This window comes from Acanthopagrus latus, chromosome 11, assembly GCF_904848185.1.
Source record: "Acanthopagrus latus isolate v.2019 chromosome 11, fAcaLat1.1, whole genome shotgun sequence".
Classification (NCBI taxonomy): domain Eukaryota; kingdom Metazoa; phylum Chordata; class Actinopteri; order Spariformes; family Sparidae; genus Acanthopagrus; species Acanthopagrus latus.
The window spans coordinates 14,453,396-14,479,718 of NC_051049.1; the positions used below are offsets into that span (position 1 = coordinate 14,453,396).

At 40.2% G+C, this 26,323-nt stretch overlaps 1 protein-coding gene across 6 annotated transcripts in view; it reads left to right on the forward strand.

Moving 5' to 3' along the window:
• xpr1a (xenotropic and polytropic retrovirus receptor 1a) overlaps window positions 1-26,323 on the forward strand; it is a 71,991-nt gene that overhangs the window by 39,681 nt on the left and 5,987 nt on the right. For 5 of the 6 annotated variants that reach the window (XR_005077675.1, XR_005077676.1, XM_037114171.1 and 2 more), the window contains exons 4-12: window positions 10,759-10,860; window positions 14,736-14,956; window positions 15,075-15,224; window positions 15,341-15,424; window positions 16,355-16,436; window positions 16,628-16,815; window positions 17,173-17,352; window positions 20,128-20,296; window positions 21,056-21,256. Coding sequence is in view for 4 of the 6 variants with exons in the window: in XM_037114171.1 (XP_036970066.1) it covers window positions 10,759-10,860; window positions 14,736-14,956; window positions 15,075-15,224; window positions 15,341-15,424; window positions 16,355-16,436; window positions 16,628-16,815; window positions 17,173-17,352; window positions 20,128-20,296; window positions 21,056-21,256 (1,377 nt within the window). In the remaining 2 variants the exon portion in view is untranslated. Of the gene's footprint in view, window positions 1-10,758; window positions 10,861-14,735; window positions 14,957-15,074; window positions 15,225-15,340; window positions 15,425-16,354; window positions 16,437-16,627; window positions 16,816-17,172; window positions 17,353-20,127; window positions 20,297-21,055; window positions 21,257-22,317; window positions 23,106-26,323 lie in introns of those variants that run through there. The other variant, XM_037114174.1, reaches the window with a different exon arrangement.

The following is a 26,323-nucleotide window of genomic DNA, read 5'->3' on the forward strand; positions in this document are numbered from 1 at the left end:
GAGTATAGCTGAATATGAGCAAATACAATGGAAGTCAATTAACTTGTTAGTTTTGATTATGGCTCTTCAAGCATCGCGATGTATTGATAATCGTTTTATGATCACATCATTGCCTCTAAATTGGAATCAAATTTTGTCACGAGGTGCCTAGACATCCCCACGCCTGGTTGACATCCTGGCCTTGCTCACCATTTATTCATTATTCTAAATCATATTGACTGGCATCAGATGTTTCAGAGGAGATCACAATCAAGTGGCAACTTCCTCTAATCCATGAGCAAATATATGTAAGGCACTTGAGGCTTAAGCTAACCAGTAAGATGCTGGCTCCCTAATGATAATGGAGGAAATCTAAACACATGCATATGGACACACAGAGAGACACATACATTTTGAGGTTATATTGTTGTGGAAACTACCAGAATGGCCAGCTGAGCCTGATGTGTTAGTGATTCTCTATCAAGCTGTTGTCTCTGCATGACATTTGTACTAAAACTGTTTTTCAGTGTGTTTCAGTGTAGGCCTGGTGTTGCAGTGAGTGTTAAAGTAACTTTTATAAAACTTTAATAAAAGTCAGTGTCTAGTTTTAACTCTGTCATGGTTGGAAATCCTTTATTCAATCATAATACCTGTCAAAATAATTGCAGTGTTCGTTTTTTGTTGTACCATATCATGCAGCCTACGCCACATGACAGTAAACACTACAGCCTTGCAGATAAACATAAATTTTACTTCAGAAATCAGAAATGATCAGCTATTGATATATTGATTGTAATTTGCTCTTTTTAGACAACAGAAGAAATAATAGTTTCCACAAATTAGCGTTCTGATTGAAGGATAATGCAAATTGGCCACATTTTAGTTAAAATACATAACTGTATCCTGGAGCATCTCAACAGTCATCTCTCAATCGCCTTACAGGCTCCACAATAAACTCCATGAAATCGGAGCTGATCTCTTAAGATTAGATTTGCTACAATTAATGTTTTATAAGGGATCTGTGCTATGCATGAGTTTGCATACTGAGACACTGATACGCATCCACGTCCTTTATTGGACTGCCGTCTCAGGAATAACGTCTGCATTATCCGAGCCCTGGCTGTCTGTGTATAGAAACGTGATATTGGCAATAAATATCACATTAGAATGCCACTATTGAGTAACGTGAAATATAACACATGCTAATCAAAACAAATTTTTGTTCAGTCGAGACAGTGTGCTTCATTTTAGTTTGTAATATCCCCATAGCGGATTTCACTGACAGGCAAATATGTTTTTTATTCTGGATCTCAAAGGGCTTAAGATGTCTTACAGAGTTTGAGAGACGTGATTGAAGCTGAAAAAGTCCAGGCAAACATTTCACCCGATGAGATGAATCAGACAGTCTTTAATTTACACTGTTATCAGTTTGCCTTTTCCCTCGGTCTCTATCTACCTATAGAGAGTTGCGGGGAGTTGGTGAGACTCTCAGAGAAACTATCCTGATCTTCAAGGCCCTGCGTGGTGCTGGGAGGAGAGAGATATCTGACTGGGCCAAACTTTCCCTCGCTCTGACTGTCAGAGATAACACTTCACAGCGGCAGCTTAGTGAAATAAGAAGAGGCTGGAAAGAAGGGAGGGAGAAGTACTGCCCTCTGAAGAAAAGAGAACAGAAGTAATGAACTTTCCCATCAGCCCCCCTGGTCAATAATACCGCTTTCTGTTGACTTCCTGTTTGTCCAGTTGGAAGAATTTGTGTCCTACTTCTCCTTTCTGTCCAATTTCACCTCATCTAACTTCTTCCCTCAACTCCTTTATTCCCATTTAAGCTCCTCTGTGCTTTCGACCATGCCCATTTAGCCCTTCACTGAACTCAAAATTGAGTCACCACAATCCTTGTTCTGCTTTTGCTGTGGTGTGCTGCACCAGATGTGTCCGTCTATGTTCTGCTGTCAACTGGATTGTGTGCATTTGGGCTTAAAAGGAACATGGAAACTGTCAGGGCTTAATACAAATATGCTGAGAAAAGGCAAAGGTAACTGGCAGGGCAGATTTTGCACATACAGAGCCCTTTCATACATATTTATAAGCAGTTTAGTAGGCATGCACACATCTGCAAACTCACTCTCTGTTTTTCTCTTCTGTTTCAATAGGAAAAACCATAATGGAAAAAAACAATGATCCTATGTAACGACAAACATGACCCACTTCATGTAGTTCTCAGAAACTTTGCCTATTAGTGTTTCTTCCATTCGCCTGCTGTCAAACATCTATTTCTTGTTCATAGACTCACTTAGGTAATTGCTGCACGGTGAAATGATTTCTGTATCATTTTTTACCCACTTAGTAACTTTCCTTTACTTAAAGTTAAGTAATTTTCTGTCCGGGATAAACACGCTGAAACCATTTTCCTACTCGGTTGAAATCTCCACTTTCTTTCTTGTTCATAGTACACTAACTGACTCTATTCTCACAGAATAGTAAGAAAAGCATCAATGTTTATAACAGTAACAATGGCTCCCAGAGTTTTCCCTAGATTTGTGGAAGACTTGGGTGCATGTACTTAGCACTGTGGTTTGAGGGTCCTCCCCAAATTCATTTACACTCTTTAATTAAAAAATATACAATTTCATTAATTTCATATTATTATGGATTCTTATTATTACCATATTGGTTTAGGCAAAACTAGAGCACATAACCCATCAAACTCTTGAAAAGTTGAGATCCATATACTCCTGCCATACACAAATACAAGTTTGTACACACACAGACACACGTGCAGAGACACACACCCACACACACAAGCAGAGACATATCCACACACACACACACACACACACACACACACACACACACCCACGCACACACGCACACACACACACACACACACACACACACACACACACACTCAAAAAAGCTGAGATCCATACACTCCTGCCATACACAAATACAATTGCCGTAATAACAGAATGTGTAATGTTTAGCCGTGATAGATTGTATTAAAGTTTAGAAGCTCAATGAAGGAAATGTCAAATCAGTAGAGAAGCTGAGCTGAGGCCAAGAGGAAGACTGTTCGGTTGACAAGAGGAAGTGTCACAACTCAGTCACTGTCAAAGGACTGTCAGTCATTGTCACAAAATCGTTAGCCATCATCTCGGGATTATTAGCCATTGAACAGAGAGACAGCTGAAAAATTTCCTAATAAGGACAACTGTCCAAACAAATGAGTATATAAACCAAGAAGCACAAAGTAAAGAGCGTTCTTCCACTCGTTCCAGCCTTGGATCAACACATGAGACGGAGTATGTGAGCAGCCTAAACATCACAGAAATTACTTTAAGAAATATTCAGCAGCAGTCCACTGGGGAATAACTAACTAAATCCATTAGATGTGGAAAAGGTCATTTAGCTAGTTTTGATGCTCTTAACATTGATTTTTCATTTATTTGGTTTAGGTTTTGCCCAAAACCCTGTCACTGTTCTCTTGAAGTGTCTCAATAAGTCAACATGCAGAATACTGGGACCCTGAAAGTGAAGCAACTGAATGGAGTCCAGCCATTGTCAGTTTTGTTAGATGTACCTTTGTTTGCTTCTTTTTTGAAAAAGACCTTTTTGCAACCCATTTATTTTGTGATTTTAGTACCTTGGACAGATCCACAATATTGAAATCAACACACCAGCATTTTGCATGACTGTATTTTTTAATGCATGCCAAATTCCATAAAAAAAAATCCCTTAACACATAACACAGCATACAACAAAACAGTACACGGTAACAATGAGCTCTCTCAGTAGTATACTTGTTCCAGCTTAACCAAATCTATCAAGTATCTTTGGATTTCTACTTTCTCTATGTCATGTAATCGATTTATCAAGCTAGTCCAATCACCTCTTGCTGTGTAGTGCTTGCCCTGTATTTACTGTGTTCTGTGGTCACTTCAAATAATGTTGGCATCTTCTCACCAGTGAATTGAATCTTATTGTTATGTGGCCATTAATGCACGTTTGTTTACATTCAGAAATTGTCATTGCATTGCAGTAATGCAGTCTATCAGTGGAAAGTACTGTACATTAGGCCAATCTAATAAAGTAGCATTAGGGCTGGAATCTCCACACAGAAGATTTTATAGATGTTTAACAATTAAACCTAAAGAGGGATAATATGTTTAAACACTATTTCTAGAGTGTTTCCTCCCTCTCTCTGTGTCTTCCTTTTTTCTTTCTCCTCTAATGTGACTCTTCCATACCAGTCTCCAGTGTTTTGGGGTGTTTCCTGTCTGGTCCCCAGGATCATCTCACACCCCATCTGGCCTTTTGCTTTTATTCTCTTCCCCTCATGAAGCACTTGGCTGCTGGTAATATACCCATCATATGTGCCTCACACTCTCTTTCTTCTTCTCTCTTATACACACGTATACAATACACACAAGACATATTAACACTTCTCAGAATGTGTGGAATATGTGATTCTCTCCATCATATCATTTTCACTACTCTTTGCCGGTGTAGTATATTTTTTGGAGCTGCTTAGCTTGCAGTCTGGCAGTATAAATAGTACACAATGGATTGGGAGCTACAGTAGTTCCTCATCCTGCCTCCGGTCCTCCCTGGCTGGCAGTCTAGCCAAGTGAGTGTGCATTCTTAATGTTCCCCTGGCCTCGATGAGAGAGATGATTGGTAGAATTAATTGTGGCTGGAGGGCCGAATGGGAATAAGAAGAAGAAAAAAAAAAAAGGCGAGATGGAGGAATGGAGGATGGGGGGGTATCTGGCTGATTTTAGTGTTGTGTTTCCTTCCTTAAAGCCTGGCATACAAGGATATTGAGGTGTTTTTTTATGCACTCAATGTTTTTGTCTCTCTAGATTAATATTAGCCCACAGTGAACTATTTTCTTTTATAGCTCAGTTTGTCCTTCTCTTCATTTGTGATTTACACCTGTGTGCTTGGTGGGACGAGATAAGCGTAGCTAATAGAACGACAATCATAATGTAATGGCCTCCTCAGCTCCCCCGATAGTAATACTACTAGAACATGTTTATATCCCGCGGTGAGGTGTCATTAAATGAGATAAATGGACCTTAACAATAGGGATGTGCACTTCGTGTGTGTCTCTGAATGTGTGAGCTTGTTGAGGATTGTGAAGAGATAGATCCCTTCCTGGTCCCTTCTCCCCTCTCTCTGGGCTCTGGTCTTATGACAGATGATATCTGAGCTCCTAACGCAGAGGAAAGCATTGCTTTTCTCCCAACTTAACAGCAGTAGATCATCAGTAGGACACCAATGACAGAGCAGAGGAATAACAGAATAAAAGTTATTTCTAACAACCAGTAGTAACTATTTCCCCTCTTTTGCTCCAACTGCATTAAACCAGAAGGAGTCCTTAGCTGTGAAGGATGTGATACAGAGTTACATGTGTGTGTTTATGTCGGCTCCCTCTCACTGTGAGCATATCGGACAGTCTCCATGAAGGATTTATGTGCTGGTTTTATGGGGTCTTGTCATAGAATGCCTGTATGGGAATATAAGAAGTTGGGGGTGGGGTGTGTATGAAGGGTTTTGGGGGGGTAGAGTGGTAAGGTTCTGGGGAAGCTGTCTCATCATTTATTTATACAATCTACAGAAGAAGGGGTTAGCGAAGAGAGGGGGGCTGCCTTCTACAAGCTGCCATGGGAATACTGTAGGTCAAGAGTTGTTTTTCTAGCTACCAGCACAATTCTTTGTCTGAAAAAGTGGAGCCAATGAATAGACACAGTACTCTGCTGTGGATCTACTCTCCTCATAGCAAGTTGTGCCCAAGTATGTCTCATTATCTTGAATAGAAAAACCCCTTGGTGCCCTTCATATGTGACTTTTGAGGCTTAATGCATCTCCTGCTTGGTGACAGTCCAGAGATTTAATTGTTGGTGCTAGAACAAAAAAATAATGCTCATCAATTATGTATTAACCAAACAATTACTTGTTTACTTGTTGTTTTTGAATTTATTTCAATTTGAACAAATTGTTAAACAAAACATAAATATCAAGACATGACTTTGGCATCTGGAATTTGCAATAGATTATTATATTTTGCTGATAACTGCATCACTATTGATTAATCTACTGAATATTCACTTCTTTTGCAATTTATTTCATTAACTGTCCTCATTAAGGACAAGGCCCACATAATCAGCATCATGTATTTTGTGTGATAAACAGTCTAGAGTCTACAGTCTACAATGAGAAAATAGCCAAAATCAGCAAATCTTTGTTTGATGAATGATTGATCAAATAATTGATTTATCTGGTAGTTTGGGGGTGAGAAAACAAAATGTAGGCCTTACTGCTCCTGGCACTCATTTGATGGTTAGAGCTTGTAATTTACAGTCTTTAAATGTTCCTAAATCTAATCAAGCCACATATTGATTTTTCTGTAGCTTTAGATAAATTAGATCCTACATCTACATAGTAGTTATGTCGCCTTGAGCAAAATGCAGCCTGTCAGCTGCTGTTAATTTTCTGCCTTCCATGGTGACTTTTATGAAATCATAGTTACAGAATGCCCCCACAAATACTGTGAAAAACTGTTCAACAAGTCCTCTATGAAAAGGTTTATTGTGTCCATATCACCCAATAACACACAATAACACACACACGTATATACACACACAGAGGCCTATCACCATGCAGCCCTAAAGGGACAGAACCATTATTTCCTACTGAACAGCTCCATCATCATCTCTTTAACTTGGCCTGCCTCACACACACACACACACGCGCGCGCACACACACACACACACAAGAAATTAATCCAAGACCTGGAGGAGATCCCTGATAAGGGAGTTGCAAAGCGCAGAGAGAATGACCATCTATAAAGAGTAATTTATTCAGTAATGAACAGCGTTGTTGCTTTGTTAAACTAGCTCAGTGTAAAGGTCCTAGGATGGTGTATTGTTTGTGTGTAGAGAGTCAGTAGTTTGATTATTTGATTTTTCACTTTTGCATTCGAACTCATTAATCGAATTCAGAATATTAAAGATTTTCTATCCTGTCACTCTAAAGCTGTCATCCCCATGGAGTCCAAACTTTTATACACCTTGAAATCCCTTTGGAGAATGCTGTTGGACTCCAGAAAACCATCCATTATCATCCAACCAGACTTGTGATAATGAGAGCTCATACTGTGTAGCTGAAAGAGAAGATATCAGATTAACATGAACATAGACACTGCATATTAAATTAAAGCCACAGTAAATGCCTTAGTGGTGACATGAATTCAAAATGTTTTTGTAATTAGGTTTTATTGCATTTTCACAGCAGTACAGTTCATCTGAGGAGGCAGGTAAAGAGTTAAGACAATATAATTATGAGATGTTAATTATGCTTATGTTGGTTGAAGTAAAAGTGTGTGGCAGGTTGAGGAGATGGGTGACAGTTTTTTCAGCATCTAGGGAAAGTGCTGTTTAGATTTCAGTAAAACACAGTTGTGAGGATATACACCACACTCCTCCACCGATGTGCTGAGTAGTGCATAAGGTCAGCTCAAAACAAAGAAGCGGGGATGCAAGGTAATTTCATAACCCTGAATACCTGCAGTGCCTCACATCTACATTTTGATCCACCAGCACACTCACTGTTAGTCAGTATCCATGTGAGAAAAATATGAACACATTTATTTGGATAAATGTATGAATGTTTTGCTTAATTGGGCATATTTATTTTAAAGTTAATGTTATGGATGTATAGAAAACATCCCATAGATGTTAAATGACCCACAGTTCAGTTTTCCTTCTGTTACTCTGTCTTTATCCTTCAGTGCTTTTTTATACAAAGTGTTCATTAGCTGTGTAACCTTTTACTTTGAATTACAGTACAGCTCTGTGTCCTGCTTGCCTGCAGGTCTAACCAAAGGAGCGCCATTACTCATTCTGTCTTGGCAAACTGACTTTATAGGTTCTCAGTCATTCAGCTAACATCAGCCAGTCGATCCGTCAGCAATTCAAGCATGCATCCCTGTGTCCAGACAGTCATCCATCCATCTATATGTAGCAGCCAGCCAGTCAACCTTTTTTGCTGCATGGTTGCAGGGCTGAAAGTGTTTTGGGTCCAGCTGAAATGTGCAATTGTGCGGAAGTGTGAGGCAGATTGGAGACCATCTGCTTCCTTTTCTGTCTCTCGTTCCTTCTCTCTGTATTGGCGGGCCACATTTCTTGAACTTCATTTTCTTCTCCTTTGTTCTCATCCTATTCTTTTCTTACTTTATTTAGTTGGTTTGCTAGTGACCTATTCAACCAGTTACAGCAACATCTATATAGTAGCATAATCATCTCTTTGTCAATTTCCTCTCCATCCTCTTCCTGTCATTTTTTTACTGAATCTTTCCCACCATTAATGTGATACAGGAGCTCCTTATTCTCTGTCTCTTGGTCTCTTTAAAAGTCACTGCTGATGCTAAGTGGAGGTTTGTTCTTGTTTTCAAACTATTACTGTAATGTAGCCCCATTTTCCAACTTTTGTCATGACTATAATGATCTTGTTTTGGATGTTTAATGAGCACTACTTCTATATTAACATAGAGTTAGTCTCATGTCTTTTATCAGAGGTTTTCCTCTTATATGCTTCTCAGCATTTGTTCTTCTACAGTAGACTTCAGGCTATACATTCTATTCATCTGCAAAGTGTGGGTTAATTAACTTATAATTGATTAACTTAAAAGCTGGGGAGGCAGTTTCTCATTTATTTTCCTTGTAAAGCTGCTGGTCTTTAAAGCCGCTGTTCAACATTTCTCCACCTTTTTCATTACAAGCTTATACAACCCTGCTGCAGATGTGAGGATATAAGTGAGCGGTGATATTGACAGGCTGCTGCCTGGGGCATTGCTTTGTTATTACTTTGTTGAATAGAAAGCCTCTCCATCTACCAGCAGCAGAGGAGGCTCACTTTATATAATAGCAAATGTTTACGATGTGTGATCACTATTGGCTCTGACATTGTATGTACTTTATCCAGCAAAACCCGCATCTCTCTTTATTTTGTTCAGAGTGAACATTTCACATTAACATACGGGTAACACAGCTGGTTATGAGGAGGTTAATTGTTCATGGAAACACTGGCACACTGTAAAGGAATTACTGTTTGCTATTTTAGAAATATATTTACTCTTGTATTAAACTTTCAGACCTGGTTGTCACATTGTTTTATTGTTGCTTTGATGTAATGCAAGTTTAAGTCCTGCAAGGGCCACTGACACAAATTGGACTGCTATATGTGTTAGCATGACAGAGACATTCACCATGTGTATAGTGCGTGGGCTCGGCCTGTAACTGGACAATGGCCACACTTTAAACTCTTTCAGGTGTCAGGTAGCCTGCTGTGAATGAGGCAGAGGATTATTGGAGACAGAGCATCGATGCTGATTGAATTGGCTGCCCCTGAAAAAGACATGCAGGGTTTAGTCAGCCTGGAGAGAAAAGGAAGGAAGCTGCTGATCTAATTCTAACACTGAATAGATGAGTGTTTGACTCTCTGCAGACAAACCTGCAGGAACACACCTATATTAGGATGTTCTTGGAAGATTGGCTGAGTTGGTTGGGACATCCTATGACATGAAAATATTGATATGATCAAAATAAGCAACAGTTCACCATTCTTGTCCACTCTAGTAATTATGTACGCTCTGTTAACTTGGAATAGTACAGTAGTAGCATTTTTAAAACACCCACACAAAACTGTAAAAAAAAAAAAAAAAAAGAAAAGAAAAAAAGCTGCAGCTGTTTTATGTAGCTGAAAGAATTAATCGTTCAGCTATTTAACATTGTGGCTACTACAGATCACCCTCGCTTTTTATTTAGTTGATGTCTTACTTATTATTTTTTAACATGGTGTTCATAAAATGTAAGAGTGGGAAATATTTTGACATTTTATAACACACACACACACACACACACACACACGGATAAGGATTAAGATATTCCTTTATTGATCCCCCTTGGGAGAAATTTGCAGGTAGTACAGAGGGAAATGAGTAGCAGCACAAGAGTAAGTCTCAAGAAATAGAGACAATAATAGAGAGATATGGGATATATGTATCCATATATGAGTTGATTCTTATTTATGTACTAAACAAAAGCTTAATCAACTACTAGTGTATTTAAATTGTTTGATTTTTGTATTAAGTAAGACCTGACTTGAGAAGCAACAATCACAAGCACAGAGTATTGCCAGGGTTGTGTTCAGTGAAGTGTTCCCAGTGTTTGAGGTCAACAGGGGAAGAGGAATAGAACCAATGGTTTTAAGAGGAGACAGGACAAGCTAAAATAATTCAAGTGGAAATGTAAGTTTAAGGGTCGCAGTATTGTTAGGGCATAACTTGATGTACTTACGGTTGCACATTCAGTTGCTCTCCAGAGATCACCTCAGTTTTATGTACTTGCTTATGGATTAAAACCAAACCTGAACTCTCTAGACTGACTTATTTGTTTTTAAGTGTAATGTGGTGCGAAGTCTGAACTTATCTGGCCCTGGTAAGTATTTGTTTTCCACATACGCGTGGAGACATCTGCCAGGTACATGTGGTGATTTTGGTGTCAATAACCAAATAACTTTTTCTTGCATACTGCTGTATTTCACCCTTCTTGTTTCATTCACTTAATTATCAGCTCTGAGGCATACATAATCAAGATTCCTTCTTGGGTCAGGATTATAAAAGTGCAACACTATAACGTACAGTATTACATACTTGAGTCCTTTGCCTTGAGGGCAAACAACTAATAACCTTCCTTCTTCTTCTTGTTCTCACTCTAGTCACAGATGAAGACACCGTGAAGAGATACTACGCTAAGTTTGAGGAAAGGTTTTTCCAGACCTGCGAGAAGGAGCTCCTGAAAATCAACACATTCTATTCAGGTATTCATTCAACTTCAGTTCCACTTCAGGTAACAATTGCTGATGCTGAGTATATAAGTCAAGTGAGGAAAGCAGTTTCAGATCAATTATGTGATTACTGTGCTGCGAGTCAGAGGAACTATTGAATTGACTTTTATGATACAAAGTAATATCACTATAATTTAATTTGAACATTTCTTTATAATTGATTCAACTGTTCAATAATGCCTCCTTCCTGATCTCAGATTAACTTAAGTAAGTTATTATTACCACAGCAATTTTACATATGGTATGCAATGATATCTTGTCTAAACTATGATATAATGACTGTTATGGGCATCAGCTATCATCTTCTATTATAATTTTAGATATTAGTTTGTTTACTCTGTGCTAAGCTGCCACCCATTCCAGTGCCAAATGACATGGCATCTAGTCGTGGTCATTTGATTGAAGTAGCCAGTGGTCGTCATGTTTAGGCGAGCAAGCCTCTCTGTGTGTATTTCAGGGAGCGAGAGTATGTGTGTGCCATGTAACATGAGAAGGAAGCCATAATATATTCTGGTATTCTGGTACCACAAGGTTGCCTTCTGGTTTTGAACTTGAGCTCAGGGGTAAGTGTGAGGTATCTGAAGACAGGCAGTGCTTCCTCTAGAGGCTGTGTGTGTAACTACAGGTCAGCTGAGGGCCAAGGTTGACTGGCAAGATTGTTCCAGCTCATGATGATGGGACATAAAAGGCAGATGGATGGCTCGAGAAGCAAACAAACAAGATATAAATCACGGCAGAGCTTGTTAGCAGAAGGCAGATTTACTGAGGTATAGAAGAAAGTAAAAAGCTCTTGAATTTGTTTTTACGCTAACAACAGTGTATGTATTGAGCACTGACATATTTAAGACGCTTACTGTTAGCTGATGCAGAGGCCATGTCTCGTTAACTCATCTTTTGTTGTCCTAGTCCATTTTCTGCTGCAGATAATATGAACACAGTTCATTTGCTAAGGACAGAACAGTATGTAGGTAACAATGTCCCCCAATTTAACATCATTTAGCATTGTATAAACATTTCACAAATGGGTTTTAATGAAATGTAAAATGTAGTTGTAAACAGATATTTTAACTGCTTATTAATGTTAAGTGTTTCTAAGACCTAGTTTACATTATTACAGAAGTGTTGAGTTATTATTCTCTATCTCTTTATACCTCTGCTTTGCCTATGGTTGCCCACAGGAGGAGTAATAGTTGTTGACATATACAACATTTAGATCATATCTACCTACACCATGAGGCTGGGTCAGTGGTTCTCAAAATATGGGATTAAAAATCGCACAGACAAGCAGAGATTCCTTGTTTTATAGCTAGAGTTGGATAACTCAGTTGCCTAGCTTAGACTGTAAACACAATGTACATGTTTACATTTATGTTTCACCCTCCAATTGGTTGAGTAGTAAAAATAAAAACACACAGCCCGGTCATACAGAATTGTCTCAGGCAATTGTAAAGTTGAGAATTGGATTTTAGATTTCCGATTACTGACTTTTCTGCATCGAGTCATAATTTTTCAAGTGAGTGATGAAGCTTTTAATTATTTTTGTTATTGTACCTGTAATGTGAATAAAAACAGAACACTTACTTGTAATTTCTCACGTTCCTCCTCCTACATGTGACATGTTTAAGTCTGTTGACTGCAGAGTTGCATCACATCAGTGTTGCAGTCAGTGAGTCACTGCCTCCTCAGCAGACCTGAGGTCTGAGGTTACTTAAATGTTTTGAATGAAAACATCAACATCTTCCTCCTTCTCTCAGGCATCTTGTTTATCCTCCACACAGGAGGGTGAAGGAAGAAATTGCAGAGTTGTGTCCGACAGGCAGCTTTATCTGATGCCAGTTACTGTGTTTTAGTGTGTGTGTATGTGAGTACTAGTCTGAAAAGGTGGTCAGGTTGTGAGCGAGAGAGCGCTGGATAGATGGAAATAAATTGTGTGCTGACTTTACGTAATACACCTGCCTCCACAGAGCTTTTTCCCTCTGTATCTCCCTCTGAAAGGGGTCCTTGACCTCTAAAAGCCATTTTGCTGCACTGTGCTGAAACCCAGCTTGTTGGACTCACTTTCATCCTGATGGGTTAAAGATGTTTTTGCAGACTGTCGCTTTAGTTGAAAATTCTTTCACCCTGTTTGTTCCTGAAAGCTGAGAAAGAATAACGGGTGCTTTAAACTTCTCTTTGAAACCCACACAAGTGGAAAACTAAACCTCCAACACCTGTCTATTTAAGGTTCATTAGCTCCACACAGATGAACTGTTCAGACATGTCCTCTGTTGTGAAGTGCCACTGCGGTCCCCGACCTCAGATTTAATCTAAACCTACTTGTGAGAAGCGGTGGGGGTCTTGACTTTCTCACGTCTCCTGTTGTCATGTGTTCACCCAAGCATTGTTTTGACAGACTGTATGTGTCAAGAGGAAGGATTTAGATGCCGAAGACAGGCAATGTGATTGAGGTAGTGTGATATCTGGAGAATGTGGGTTTGTATGTGTGTCTTTAGGCAGCAAAGCGTGAAAGTCACCAGTGAGCCCTCCACATCAACACTGCTGCTTTTCTTAGTTTAGGACAGAGAAGCAGCTGCTGGAGCTCTGGTATGCTTAAACACAAATCAAATTTGTTTTGTTATCAGATGCTGTCGCATACAACACTGTTCTTATTGTGATTCCAGGTCTGTTAATTTAATGGTTTTTGCACCAGCTAGAAGAACTCGAAAATTACAACAGGAGTAGAAATGACTTGCAAATTTCTCAAATCATACTGTCTATTTTTGCAGCCCCTGTGTTCATGCTCTGTGTGAATACTCAGTTATAGTGCCTGTCTCTTTAAGAACCCACTCCTGAAAAACCCAGTCTGCTCTGATTGGTCAGCTGTCACAGGCCTGAGCCGGAGGGCGGGACTGTGTAGTTTACAGTCCTTATGGCTCAGCTGAAGACAGGTTACACTGGGTGCATTTCTTCAAAGATTGAGCATTTGGTACTTTCACATCATTTGTATAGAATCTACACTGCCTTATAATCAAGAAAGACAGGAAATCTCAATTTTTATAAGACAATTAATTATGAAAGTGACAAATTTCATTTCATTAGAATCTTCAACTCATCTTACTGTGTGACTGTTGGCTTCGTTGCTGTCCATAATCTGATGGCCCAATGAAATGACCAACTCAGACTTCCTCTAATTCTATCTCCAGACTTTTTATGAGAATAGAAGGAAAATGAGATAACGGCAAGAAGACTTGGGCTTCATTGTTGAAGCCCACCCGTACCAGGCTGAACATGGTACGGCTTCTGATTGGTTAAATAAAAAAGCAATGGGTGCTTATCTTTTTTTTTTTTTTTAAAGTAGATAGTAGAAGTGCAGAATGAGTTAATGAAATGCAGGTTACTGCCCTGTGTGATTTCTGCCCCTCCTCTCCCTCTCCGGGTATATTAACCTATCTCTGACCCAGATAATGGTTCCTCCCTCTACTGCATTTGCATGTCAGCTCAGCCTAACAGTCTCCATGCTTCGGCTTTCTGTGTTAGACAGCAGGAGAGCAAAAGAGACATGATGTATGGAAGGTTTTTGTGAAGTTGTCACCTTCTCTATGTCCCCTACCAAGTAGCTAGTTGACTTCTCTTACCAGTAGTGTCAGGTGAAATGAAATTTGATTAATCAAATCTAACAGTTCATACTTGAATAGGACTTAACATGAAGTCATCGAGTCAGACTATATAAAATATCTATAGATCTAATATCTATAGAGTAACAATAGTCTGTCTAGTGGTGAACAAGCATGGATGTGGTGTAGTACAAGCAAAAATCATACAGACACCAAAAGTCTGTTTTTAATAATTTTCTTGTCTTCCGCTTGTAGAAAAGCTTGCAGAAGCCCAGAGACGTTTTGCCACGCTGCAGAATGAGTTGCAGTCTTCACTGGATGCTCAGCGTGAGAGCAACGCTCCGCCTGGCCTGCGGAGACGCAAGACCATGTTCCACCTGTCGCAGGAGGAGCGCTGCAAACACCACAACATCAAGGACCTGAAGCTAGCCTTCAGCGAGTTCTACCTCAGCCTCATCCTGCTCCAGAACTACCAGGTATCAACACACTTACACTTAGACACACATGCAGTCATGGTAGAAAATCTGCTTCATGTTTCTAAATTCTGTGTTTGATAGAATATGTTATAACTGTTTTCCTTGCCATTGTCCACAGAATCTGAATTTCACTGGTTTCCGTAAAATCCTGAAGAAACATGACAAGATCCTGGATACTCCTCGTGGAGCTGACTGGCGTGTGGCTCACGTGGAAGTTGCACCTTTCTACACCTGCAAGAAGATCACACAGCTCATCTCTGAGACAGAGGTGCCCACTCACATGTACACAAACACACACATACTCACTCTGCCACAAAGAGGAAGGTCACACACGAGCAATACACACGTGCCTATTATCACTGTTGTTTATGTGTGTGCCTATAGACCCTCGTCACCAATGAGCTAGAGGGAGGAGATCGTCAGAGGGCCATGAAGAGGTTGAGAGTTCCTCCACTGGGAGCAGCTCAGGTCAGAAGTACACCCGGCTTCCTTTGGACATCACTTTGTGACATGAGACTAGTCTGTGCCCCATAAACCTTATTTTCTTCTCAAGTAAATAAATCATTCTTGCAAGCAGCAGTTACTGGCCTACAAAGGCAGAAGACAGATGGTTTTATGATATCAGCCAATTTACTCATCAGGTTTTGTCATTTCATGTAATGTAATGTAATTTCTTTAGTAGGCCAGAAGGCTACACAGTAAAATAACTCAACAATAAAAAACTAAACCAACAGTGATGATGAATATATGATAATAAATGTCTACAACTATGATATTTAATCTCCCCCAAAGATAACACACATTGTTTGATTACCTGGATGCAAATTTGGTGTCTATTCCTGACAGTATCCCAGAAATCTTTATGTTACTGTAATATTGGCCTAATGTTTTGTTGTTGGTGAACAAAGGTTAAAAACAAAAGGTGAGAGGTTTGTTGTGAGAGGAGTAGGAAGAGGGAGGAAGATGGGAAGAGACGAAGAGAGAGAAACCATGAGAGGCTCCAGTATTGATTTTATAAGTGCCTCTCCACTGTTGAACAGACAGGATATCTTTCAGAAACAAGCTGGGATAGTGGCACTTTACCCCCCCTCCCTTTCTTTTATATCAACTATTATTAATGCATTAATTACTGTCAAGCCTGCCTCAAATTGTACTGCATGACTATTGATCTTTCTATTTCCCCTTAAGGTATGTGTATAATAAATATATTCAAGCAGATAAAAGGAGTCAGAGAAAATGTTCAGGAAGTTGTAGCTACATTAAATTTTGCCTCACTTGACTTACCATTGCATATAAAGAATATCTGAACTAGTTAATATACAGTGGTTACAGATGTCTTAGTGATAGATTCTATAAAGATGATTCATTTTTTGTTTGTATTCTTCCTCTCTGGTTCAGCCTGCTTTGGCCTGGACAACCTTTCGTGTTGGCCTTTACTGCGGCTTCTTTATCATTCTGGCCATCTCCTTCATTCTAACCGGTAAGTCACGTGAGCATCCAGATTCATACATTTTTCATATCCTGTTGAGCCTGTTGGACAATTTGTAATGTGTCACTGTAAGATAACCAGCAGTTCTAATAGGGAGCATGATTGCCAGATATTTATTGTTGTCTTCCCTCAGTGTGATTTGTATCTTTACAAAGCAGAATATCCGCTGTGGTTTTTATCAGGTGCTGTGTTCATCCGCTACGAGAATGTGTGGCCCCTGGTGCGAATCTATCGAGGAGGTTTCCTGTTGATCCAGTTCATCTTCCTGTTGGGTATTAACACATACGGATGGAGACAGGCCGGAGTCAACCATGTCCTCATCTTCGAGATCAATCCCCGAAACAACCTCTCGCACCAACACCTGTTTGAGGTCAGAGTAAAAACAATTATATGTTTGTGAATGAGAGCCTCAAGTCTTCAGAAAACAAACTCTTCCTCTGGAATTGATTGGTTGCTCAATTGATTTGAGTGATCATGCATTTTTAAAATATGCATTTAGATTGAATAGGGATGTTTAGTCATTAGGGTAATCCAGATTCAAGAAATACATTACCATGTAAAATAAGAGAAATCTATTCAACAGAACACACGCCTAATATCCACAGGGTTTTATTTATACAAAACACAACATAATTTGCACTGAATTATTCATATTTCCTTGTTAATTGTGGTTATATGTCAAAAGTGCTCTCTTGTAATGTCAGTCTCTTCTGTTTCTCCTCTGCAGATTGCTGGTTTCCTGGGTGTGTTGTGGTGTCTCAGTATCCTCTCCTGTCTCTACTCAGAGTACACCTACCTCCCCATGCAGATCAACCCGCTCATCCTCTATGGCTTCATGGTGCTCTTCCTCATCAACCCCTTCAAGACCTGCTACTACAAATCACGTTTCTGGCTCCTGAAGCTGCTGGTCAGTTCACTCGATTATTTATTTGAGCATTTCCCTTACACCTCCTACTTTTGAGAAGAATTACAGTGATGCCATTTGAGCTTTGGCGCAACTAATCATACTCATGGAGAGCTGCTGAAAATATGTCCAACAGTGGAACTGGATAAATGAGCTCAACAGTCAAGGTTCATTCATACACAAAGACAAATGTGACAGCTGTGAGCTAGCAGTAAGTAATGCTTTAGAGGACTGCTATAATGAAATGAATCAAATGCGAACATAGTGAGATGATGTGAGATACCTGCTCGGTAAGGGTAGGCAATCTAAAGATTCATGATTGATCTCAAAGGTATCCACAATTTATATTTCAGGAAAATTTTAGTGATTGCAGTATTGAATGGTGTCTTACAGTACTTCTGTTTCCAAACTTGACACATTCTTATTAGATCCAATCCACACTACTTGAAGAAACCAATAGAGTGATATATCCGACTAGATTGCTATGCTGATTGGACAAATAACTTCACATGGTTCCTTTGGTAACACATTGTAGATAACTAGCAACATGGCAGATGAGGATATCGAGCCATAAAAAGAACAATCTTTAATGCAATACAGTATTTTAATGATGCCAATGGAGAAAATTCATTGGACATTTCAAGAAAAAGTTTAGAATTTAGAGTGTATCGAGATCGTGATTAAAATGATTGTGATAATTTGATTACTGAAGATTGAAAATGTCCTGACTATGACATAAATAACTGTAAGTAACAGACCCTTGTGTAATGGTAAATGTGTTATTTGTTTTAAATAATAATAGTAATTTATTATTAGACAAGACCAAAAGGCAAAATCAATCTTAACTAAAATCATATTTCTCAACTTTTAATGTCAAAAATCTTGACAGAAAGCATATAAATACATACACATGATGACTAGTGTAGTGTCGACAAAGTCATAGTTGTTAAAGTTTAAGTGATGGAAGATTTGTTTTGACTCAACAGTTCTTAATGTGTTGTAATATATGTAGATATATGTAATATATGTGACATTTTTGGAAAGACACATATGTGTTTGTCTTTTTTTAAAAAAATTTTTTTTACAGCTATGTGTTTTGTTACATTTACGTGCTGCTGTCACAATTTATGACCCAGATGCATTTGTGTGTGTGCGTGTGTGTGTGTGTGTGTGTGTGTGTGTGTGTGTGTGTGTGTGTGTGTGTGTCTACACGCTCATGCATAACTATCTGGCATCATGAATGCATGTACAATTCAGATATCTATCTCAAGTCTCATGTTTACAAAACCCTCCTATGTTACTCTGTTCTTTGTCTAAGCTGAGCTACAGGCCTGCAGGAGAGAGGGTGGGGTGTGTGGTTGTGTGTGTGTGTGTGTGTGTGTGTGTGTGTGTGTGTGTGCGCGTGTAGAGGGGGGTGTAGCGAGACAGAGGGCAGAGGGTTGAGGGATAATAGAATGCAGCCTCGTCCCAGGGGAGGTGGAGGTTGTGACTGCGCAATCATTACAGGCGTAGATCTATCAGTATGCTGATGCCCTGAGCTCCTCTGTCCCTCCTCCTCTTCCTCATCCTCCTCCTCCTTCCTTGCCTGCCTCTCCCCGAGCAGCAGCAGCAGAAGACCCCCTCCTCATATCCTTGTCCTTTCCTTCACAGCTCCCCACAGTCCTCAGCAACACTCCCTCAGCCCTCCTCCGCTGCCTCAGTCTTTGATTGGTCCTGAGCGCTCATAATCTACACAGAATTAGAGCTGAAATGAGCTGTTTTACATGATTGTCATACATGTATCCTGAAGGAATAAGCAATAACTGATTAAAGATGTTTGAAGAGAAATAGTAATTTATTGGAACTAACAATTTCTTGTGCTATAAAATGTACCCAAATTTGTGTTCATTTCTTCTGACAGTTAACACAAGATAGAGGAAAAAGATTTCATTATAGAACAAACTACAGAAGTGGCAGCTGGATTACTGGTGTTTGTTCAAGAAATGAAAAACTCACCTAATCTCTGCAGCAGGCTTAGCCTTGAAACATCAACACAGCGGATGTGAATGAGATGGCCACTAGATCAATACAAAGTTTGATTGGCAGGGTAAGAGAAATATAAAATTAGCTGATATGTGTAAAAAAAGAAAAGATCAATATTGTTTGACATTTGCAGTAGAAGGTGTATGTGGCGCTTGCGTCCGATAGCGTTCATAGAGGGAGGCATGCAGTCTCTCCTGAATGTCAGATGTGGCCTAAGGGGGGTAAATGGAAAGAGTCGAGTGAGAGAGTCGGCAGTGTCATTTTACAAAGCGTGGTCAATAACCGTGCTCCTGCCAAAAGTCATACTCCAAATAACATGCCCATAGAAGCCAAAGCACACCACAAAACACTGCTGGATTGATTCATGCATTTGCGCTGTACACAAGTAACACACACCAACGAATTCATGCCTACAGACACAAAGCGTGACACATTAGGATTTCCTGTGGCGTGCTGATAAGGTAGTCTGGAGCCTCGATCCCCTTTGTGTGTTACAGATCATTAAAAGAGGTTGTTCCCTGCTTTGCACGTCTCTAGTGAAGTGCTGCGACAATTGCGTGCTAATTAATTGACGACTAATTCACTCCCGGTGTTGAAAGCACATACACACAATCAGAGATCACTGTGACATCTGAGGCCAATTTTGTAAAAGTGAGGGTCAGTCAAGGTGTTTTTCGAATATAAATTGGGAATGTGTGTTTTCTTCAGTTCTTTTATACACATTTTAACCTTGTTTCCACTCTTGTCTGTTTCTAGTTTCGCGTATTCACTGCACCATTTCACCGGGTGGAATTTGCAGATTTCTGGCTTGCTGATCAGCTCAACTCTCTGGTGGTTGTTCTGATGGACTTGGAGTATCTCATCTGCTTCTACGTCTTTGAGCTGCAGTGGAGCAACAGCAAGGGTCTGCTGCCCAAGTTTAAAGGTGATAGTTAAGTCATGTTGACAGTGGCTTAATCGTAAGCTGTATGTCCTTTGCACTTCTGTCTGTGTGCAGATGAAAAACTACACTTTTGAACCCAGGGACAGCAAGGTTAATCCTCTTTTGCAGAAGATAATTACCTGAAAATACCTAAACATTGTTGTAAAAGTGTTGTAAATGTAATGTGTATTTGTTTTTTGGCTATTTCTATTTCTACTTCATCAACTGTTCGTAGAGTATCATACCTGTTCTGAAGGGAAGAAATGTAGGAGGACATTTTAAGCAAAAATATAGTAACTGGAATAGATCTACATAGAAGGGGCATATTGAAAGTCTGTCCACCAAAAACACACCAAAAAATCTTGGATTGAACTAAATATTACACATGTAATATTTGTTGGTAATCAAACCGTTTATTATTCCCTTGCTGCCTCGAATCATAATATGAAGATAGAGACCAAAATCTTTTGGTTATAAATGTGAAGGGCTAAGATGACTGTGTGCCAGACAGTTGAGATGCTCTTTCAGGACACGTGATGTGAATGAGCTTGTAATTGCTGTCCGTCCACTCAAGCAACAGTGACACTCCGGCCTCCACGCAGCCAATTAACTCAGAGCTAATGGAACGGAAATGTTTGGCCACACAGAGGTCGCTGTGTGACTCTCATGATGATGAGCTTCTCTGTGCAAAGGGGATGAGGAGGAGAAAAAGAGAACGAGAGATTACAACCTAATCATAGCTTTTTTAAAATTCTATTTTAGATCCTGACGACTACGTATGCCACAGTTACTCGTACGGTCTGCGCGCCATCATCCAATGTCTGCCCGCCTGGTTCCGCTTCATCCAGTGCCTGAGGCGTTATCGTGACACCAAGAGGGCCTTCCCTCACCTGGTGAATGCTGGGAAATATTCCACCACCTTCTTTGTTGTCACCTTTGCTGCACTCTATGCCACACACAGAGGTAAGACAAATATATGTACACTCTAATATCGGATTTATGTGTCAACTACCTCATGTTTTAGGTTTGATTTGAGCATGTGAAAGTGCATCGTCTGTCAAATGCAATGCTGTAAAATCCAGCTCAGAGGAGACAGAGCTCAGTCTTTGTAAAGCTAAAAGTCTACAAACCAAAGCCACCATGTTTGTGTGTTGCTGTTACACCAGCATGACAGCAACACACATGCTTTTGAGCCTTTGTGTTGAGTTGTGTTTGCTCAGAAAGCAGAGGTGACCTTGAGTGCAAACGATATGTTGGCCTTGGTTTTCTTGTTGGTGCCTAGAGCTTTAGAATGGAAATGGAAAAGGTTTGTCAAACACAGACATGGATAAACAAGGTTCTGCTTTCACAATATGGCCTTCAATCTGGGAGAATAGACGGAGCAGAGAAAAGGAGAAAATACAGAGGAAGAAAGAAAATTGAGACCTTCCAGATTTGAAGGAGAAAAACAGAAAGAAAAAGAGAGAGTGGTTTACATTAAAAGTCCAGTCACTCTCACTCTGTCAGCTTACAATTAGCCTGCAATTATTCTGATTCAAAAGCCCCATCACAAAGGAGTTCATGTTCAAAGACGCAGCACCCAGGCAATAAAGCATGCTCCCTTTGTGTTTCAGTTGTCCGTCACACATATTTGTGTCCATGGGGCTCGTTTTAAAGCAGCTCATATATTTAAACTCTTCTCTGATGCCAGTTTATTTATTTATTTTAGCAAAATGCCAGCTGTGAAACCTCATCTTCAACCTTTTAAAGGGCTAAATGTTATTTCCCAGCTTGACTTTATTCTTTTCCGATATGAATTTTAATCAATATGCTTGCTTCCTTATCTGACCGCCACTGATCTGATATTGAATGAGGCAGGAAAAGACAGACAGACAGACAGATGGACAGACAGACGTACAGACAGACAAGCCTTTTTTCTTCCACAGCTTGGTAGGAAAGGCGTCCATTAAACCATATCCTCCTTCCTCCTCTGGTCTGAAGCCTGTAGACTAATGGCCTCTCTTCATGTGTTATTCTGTATGAAGCTGTCTTTCATCCAGCATGATAATGGAGGCCGAGACCAGTTCCTGGTTAAGGGGAGGAGCAGGCTGAGAGGACCGACAACTGCACACATACACACATGGATAGTGAATGACTGGTTGAGGAAATCAGATATTTGATGTATCCTCTGCACAAATTATGGTTCTGGTAAATTCAAAAGCCTTTACTGAACAAATACGGTCTCCAATGTCAGAACATCCCGCATCCAAATATAGTAAAGATGGTGAAACAGCCTCTGAAGCAATCAAAGTAGAAAGTCCCTGTGTGAAAGAAGCTGTCTTAATGTTGGCAGGACAGATGACGCCTGCATTATCCAGCAGCTGCCTGAAAAGACAGCAGGTCGGTGGCGTGTTCACACCGCTGGGTCCAGCTGTAAAAGGTGGCTGGCGTGTCCGTCAGTATCTGGCAGAGCTCCCAGCGTCTGTGTGTGGATGTGTCACCTTCATTGCTAACCTGCTCACAGCCCTGATGATTTCTGGGTGACCTCACTCATTCCTGGAACTGCACCCATTTAGCTCCGGGAAAAAGAAATGCTAAAACCATAAATGCGCCAAATAAATCACAGCCTTCTCTGCAGAAGACTGAGTAGTATTCAGTGTTCAGGTCCTCCATTGGTATGAATGATGAAAGTCTATTTTCTCATATATAAATACTTTGTTTTCATCTATTCATTTGTTTGTATGTTGGTTGGTTTGTCAGCAGCATTAGTCAAGAACAACTAAACAAATTTCCATGTAACATGGATGGAGGATGAGTCTCAGCCCAGATAGATCACATTAACTTTTGGTGCAGATACAGATAAAGATGGACCCAAGATTTTAAAGGGATTTTTCAACATTTTCGTGACTTTTTTAGAAAGATACACATGGATCTTGATGAAAAAAAGCAGGCATATTAAGGTGGCTGGTATAAGTACATGATGAGTATTTCCATTTTCTGCTACTTTAACTTCCACTACACTCCATTTTTTTTAGGCAAATATTGTGCTTTTGCTCCACAACAATCTTAAAATATATTTATTTCATTGGCAGTTATATTAAAAACACAGATGTTTTGGAAAATGCTAAATATGAGATTGGATTGGATTGGATTTTACCAAGGTAATGTGTCGACATGATATCTTTACTTTTACTCAACCTCCATAACCTCCTTGCCAGAGGTAAAAACAAAAAAAAGCTTTATATGTACAGACTCACCTCTGGTGTACACGTTGCAAACTTGAAAGCAGTTTTCAAGAGACAAAAATGGGCAGTGTTGTGGGACTTCAGGGTTGAATTATGTTGTGCAGCAAATGGAGCAGCCTTCTACCCTGAGAGAATTGTTCAGCTCAGCAGTGTAAAGAACTGATTCGACACTGTCATGAAACTGTAATCTCAGCCCATGTTCACAGGCCAGTAACACAGAGATGATGGAGGATTTCCTGGTTAAGGGCAGAATTCCCAAAAACCCTGTAAGATACAGTGTAATGCCCGACAGTCAAGCAGATTGCTTTACTCAGGATCAATACAGGCTCAGCTTTATGAGACTTATTGCTGTTTTAGATGCAGACCCTAATGCTAATTTAAACCCGAGGGATTTATCTGAGGCAGGAGAACAGGATGCTGCATGTTGGACAGGAATAGTGCAAGCCCCCAATATATAGAGAAAGTTGCTTGGAGGGGGAATAAACCAAAACGCATTGAGTTACTTACAAAAGTGAGGGATCACAAATGACAAAAAATGAAGTGTTTTTCTAGTCAAAGCACACATCCTCCACCTGTGACTTCAACATCAAAAACTCCTAAAACCAGTTAGAATAACCATGACCAAAGAGGAACTTTAGTCCCGCTGCTCTCTGTGAGAGGTGGAAATATATCAAGCTGTAGCAAAGGATCAGAAAATTTTGAGCTGATAGAGGACAGGAGGGAATTGAAAATGAAAGCTGAGATGGAGCGAGGAAAGAAGAAAGCAAGAGAGCCCCAGAGTGTGAGAAAGATGGTGACTCTAATAGATATCAAATGCAACTATAGGAAATAGGAGAGGAGAGGAGAGGAGAGGAGAGGAGAGGAGAGGAGAGGAGAGGAGAGGAGAGGAGAGGAGAAAGAGGTAATCACCAGCCCACGACTGAACACTTGTCTGCTGGACTCTACTAGAATAGCAATGAGGCCAGTCAGAGCTGACAGCTTTTATGACTTCATTTCATGTACTGACCTCTCGTTCGTTATGAAGAGAGGAATCACTGCACGCACACACACACACGCACACGTCCTCAATCAAACACACGTTAACCAATAAAGATTAAAAACAAATGTCTCTCTCTCCGCTTGCTTGAACTCTAATTCACCCCTGCTCCTCCTCCTGCTACAGCTCATATATTTACATCTGGATTTAACCATCCTTTGAAGGTGCGTCATCTGTCATCTGTGTGAACAATGATCCTGAGTGGGGAAAATGTTTTGTATTCTGCATAAACTTGTCATAAATCACCTGTTTCAGCATTGGAATTAAAGTATGTAACTGCATGAGGTCTGTTGATGATTTCCAAGTGCAGGATTCTTAATTATCTTGATGAGGGATTGGGGGTTGCCTTGGCAACAGATGAGAAATCACTGTTAATAGCAGGGACTGATTGTTCTTGTCGTGAACTTGTTTCCATCATTGGAACGTGAGCCCGTAGCATAAATTGAGCCTGCTGAAGTGCTTTTTCCTGTGGACAGCAATAGCAACCGTTTGTGTGTGTCTGTGTGTGTGTGTGTGTGTGTGTGTGTGTGTGTGTGTGTGTGTGTGTGTGTGTGTGTGTGTGTGTGTGTGTGTGTGTGTGTGTGTGTGTGTGTGTGTGTGTCAGACTACGAGCAATTGAGCATGTGTGACAGCAGCCAGTGATCACTGTTAGTCCCAACTGAGAATCCGATCAATGACCATCTCGCCATGCCTTAACCTTTTAATGCTCCAGTGGCTAACCAGCGTGGTGTGAAAAAAAGGACTTGGCCTTAACAGAAAGTGAAGGGTTAAATACTTCCACACTTTACAAGCTGAGGAAATCACATCAGTGGATATTCTCTGGTGAAAAGAGTCTATTGTCCAGGACTTCGCTTAATCTACGGCTGGGAAATCTCAATGTGGCCGCAGGGACTACTTCCATCCCATCGCTCAGCTGGAGAAGCAAACAGCACAATGGACGCAGCCTTTAACAGAGCAGCACAGCAGTAATTCTCTGGTAGAAATGTCCCCAGCTCTGCTCCCCGGCGTCTTCTTGGCTGGTAGCGGGGAGAAGGAGTGACTATGACAAATGGGTGCGAGGCCGGTCCCTGTCTGGTGGCTGCTGTCTGTGTCTGTGTGAGTCACTGTGTTAGGCCACAGGGTGCTGGTTTATATATCGACGCCCACTGAGGAACACGCAAATCACATCCAGAGTGATCCTGCAGAGACACACAGACGCTGCTGAGCACGATGAGGACGTCACTCAGGACATTAAACTAATGTCAACAAACGTACGGCTCATTAATGCTCACCAACTGTGGACAGTTGGATAATTGTAGTTAGTATTATCATTAGGACCAATGTGCACTAATGATGGTGTGCTGATGCTTACTCAGGTACACAGGGTTTCCTCTGTAATCATTTTGCAGCAGTGGCGGCAGGGGGTCATTTGGGTATTTGTGTTAAATGTCCATCCCTGTTTGTCATTTGTGTTTTTAGTGCCATAAATGGTCACAGCCCTAACATTGTTCACATGTATGATACTTCTTCGCAGTAGGCCTCATGTTTATTTGTGTGGGTGTTTTCTGTTTTGTTTTAACATCAAGAATACAATGTTCAGTTTCCCATTTCATCTAGCTGTGGCGTTAATGTTCTTACTGTGGTGGTCCACCACTCTTGGATTAATGTAGAGGAAACACTGGGCACATATAATGTAGGTACTTACCCTTTTAAGAAGCATTAACATTTACTTAGCCAGTAAAATCTTTTGATAGTAGAGGGAAGGACACAGTGTTTGAAACAGAAGAACTG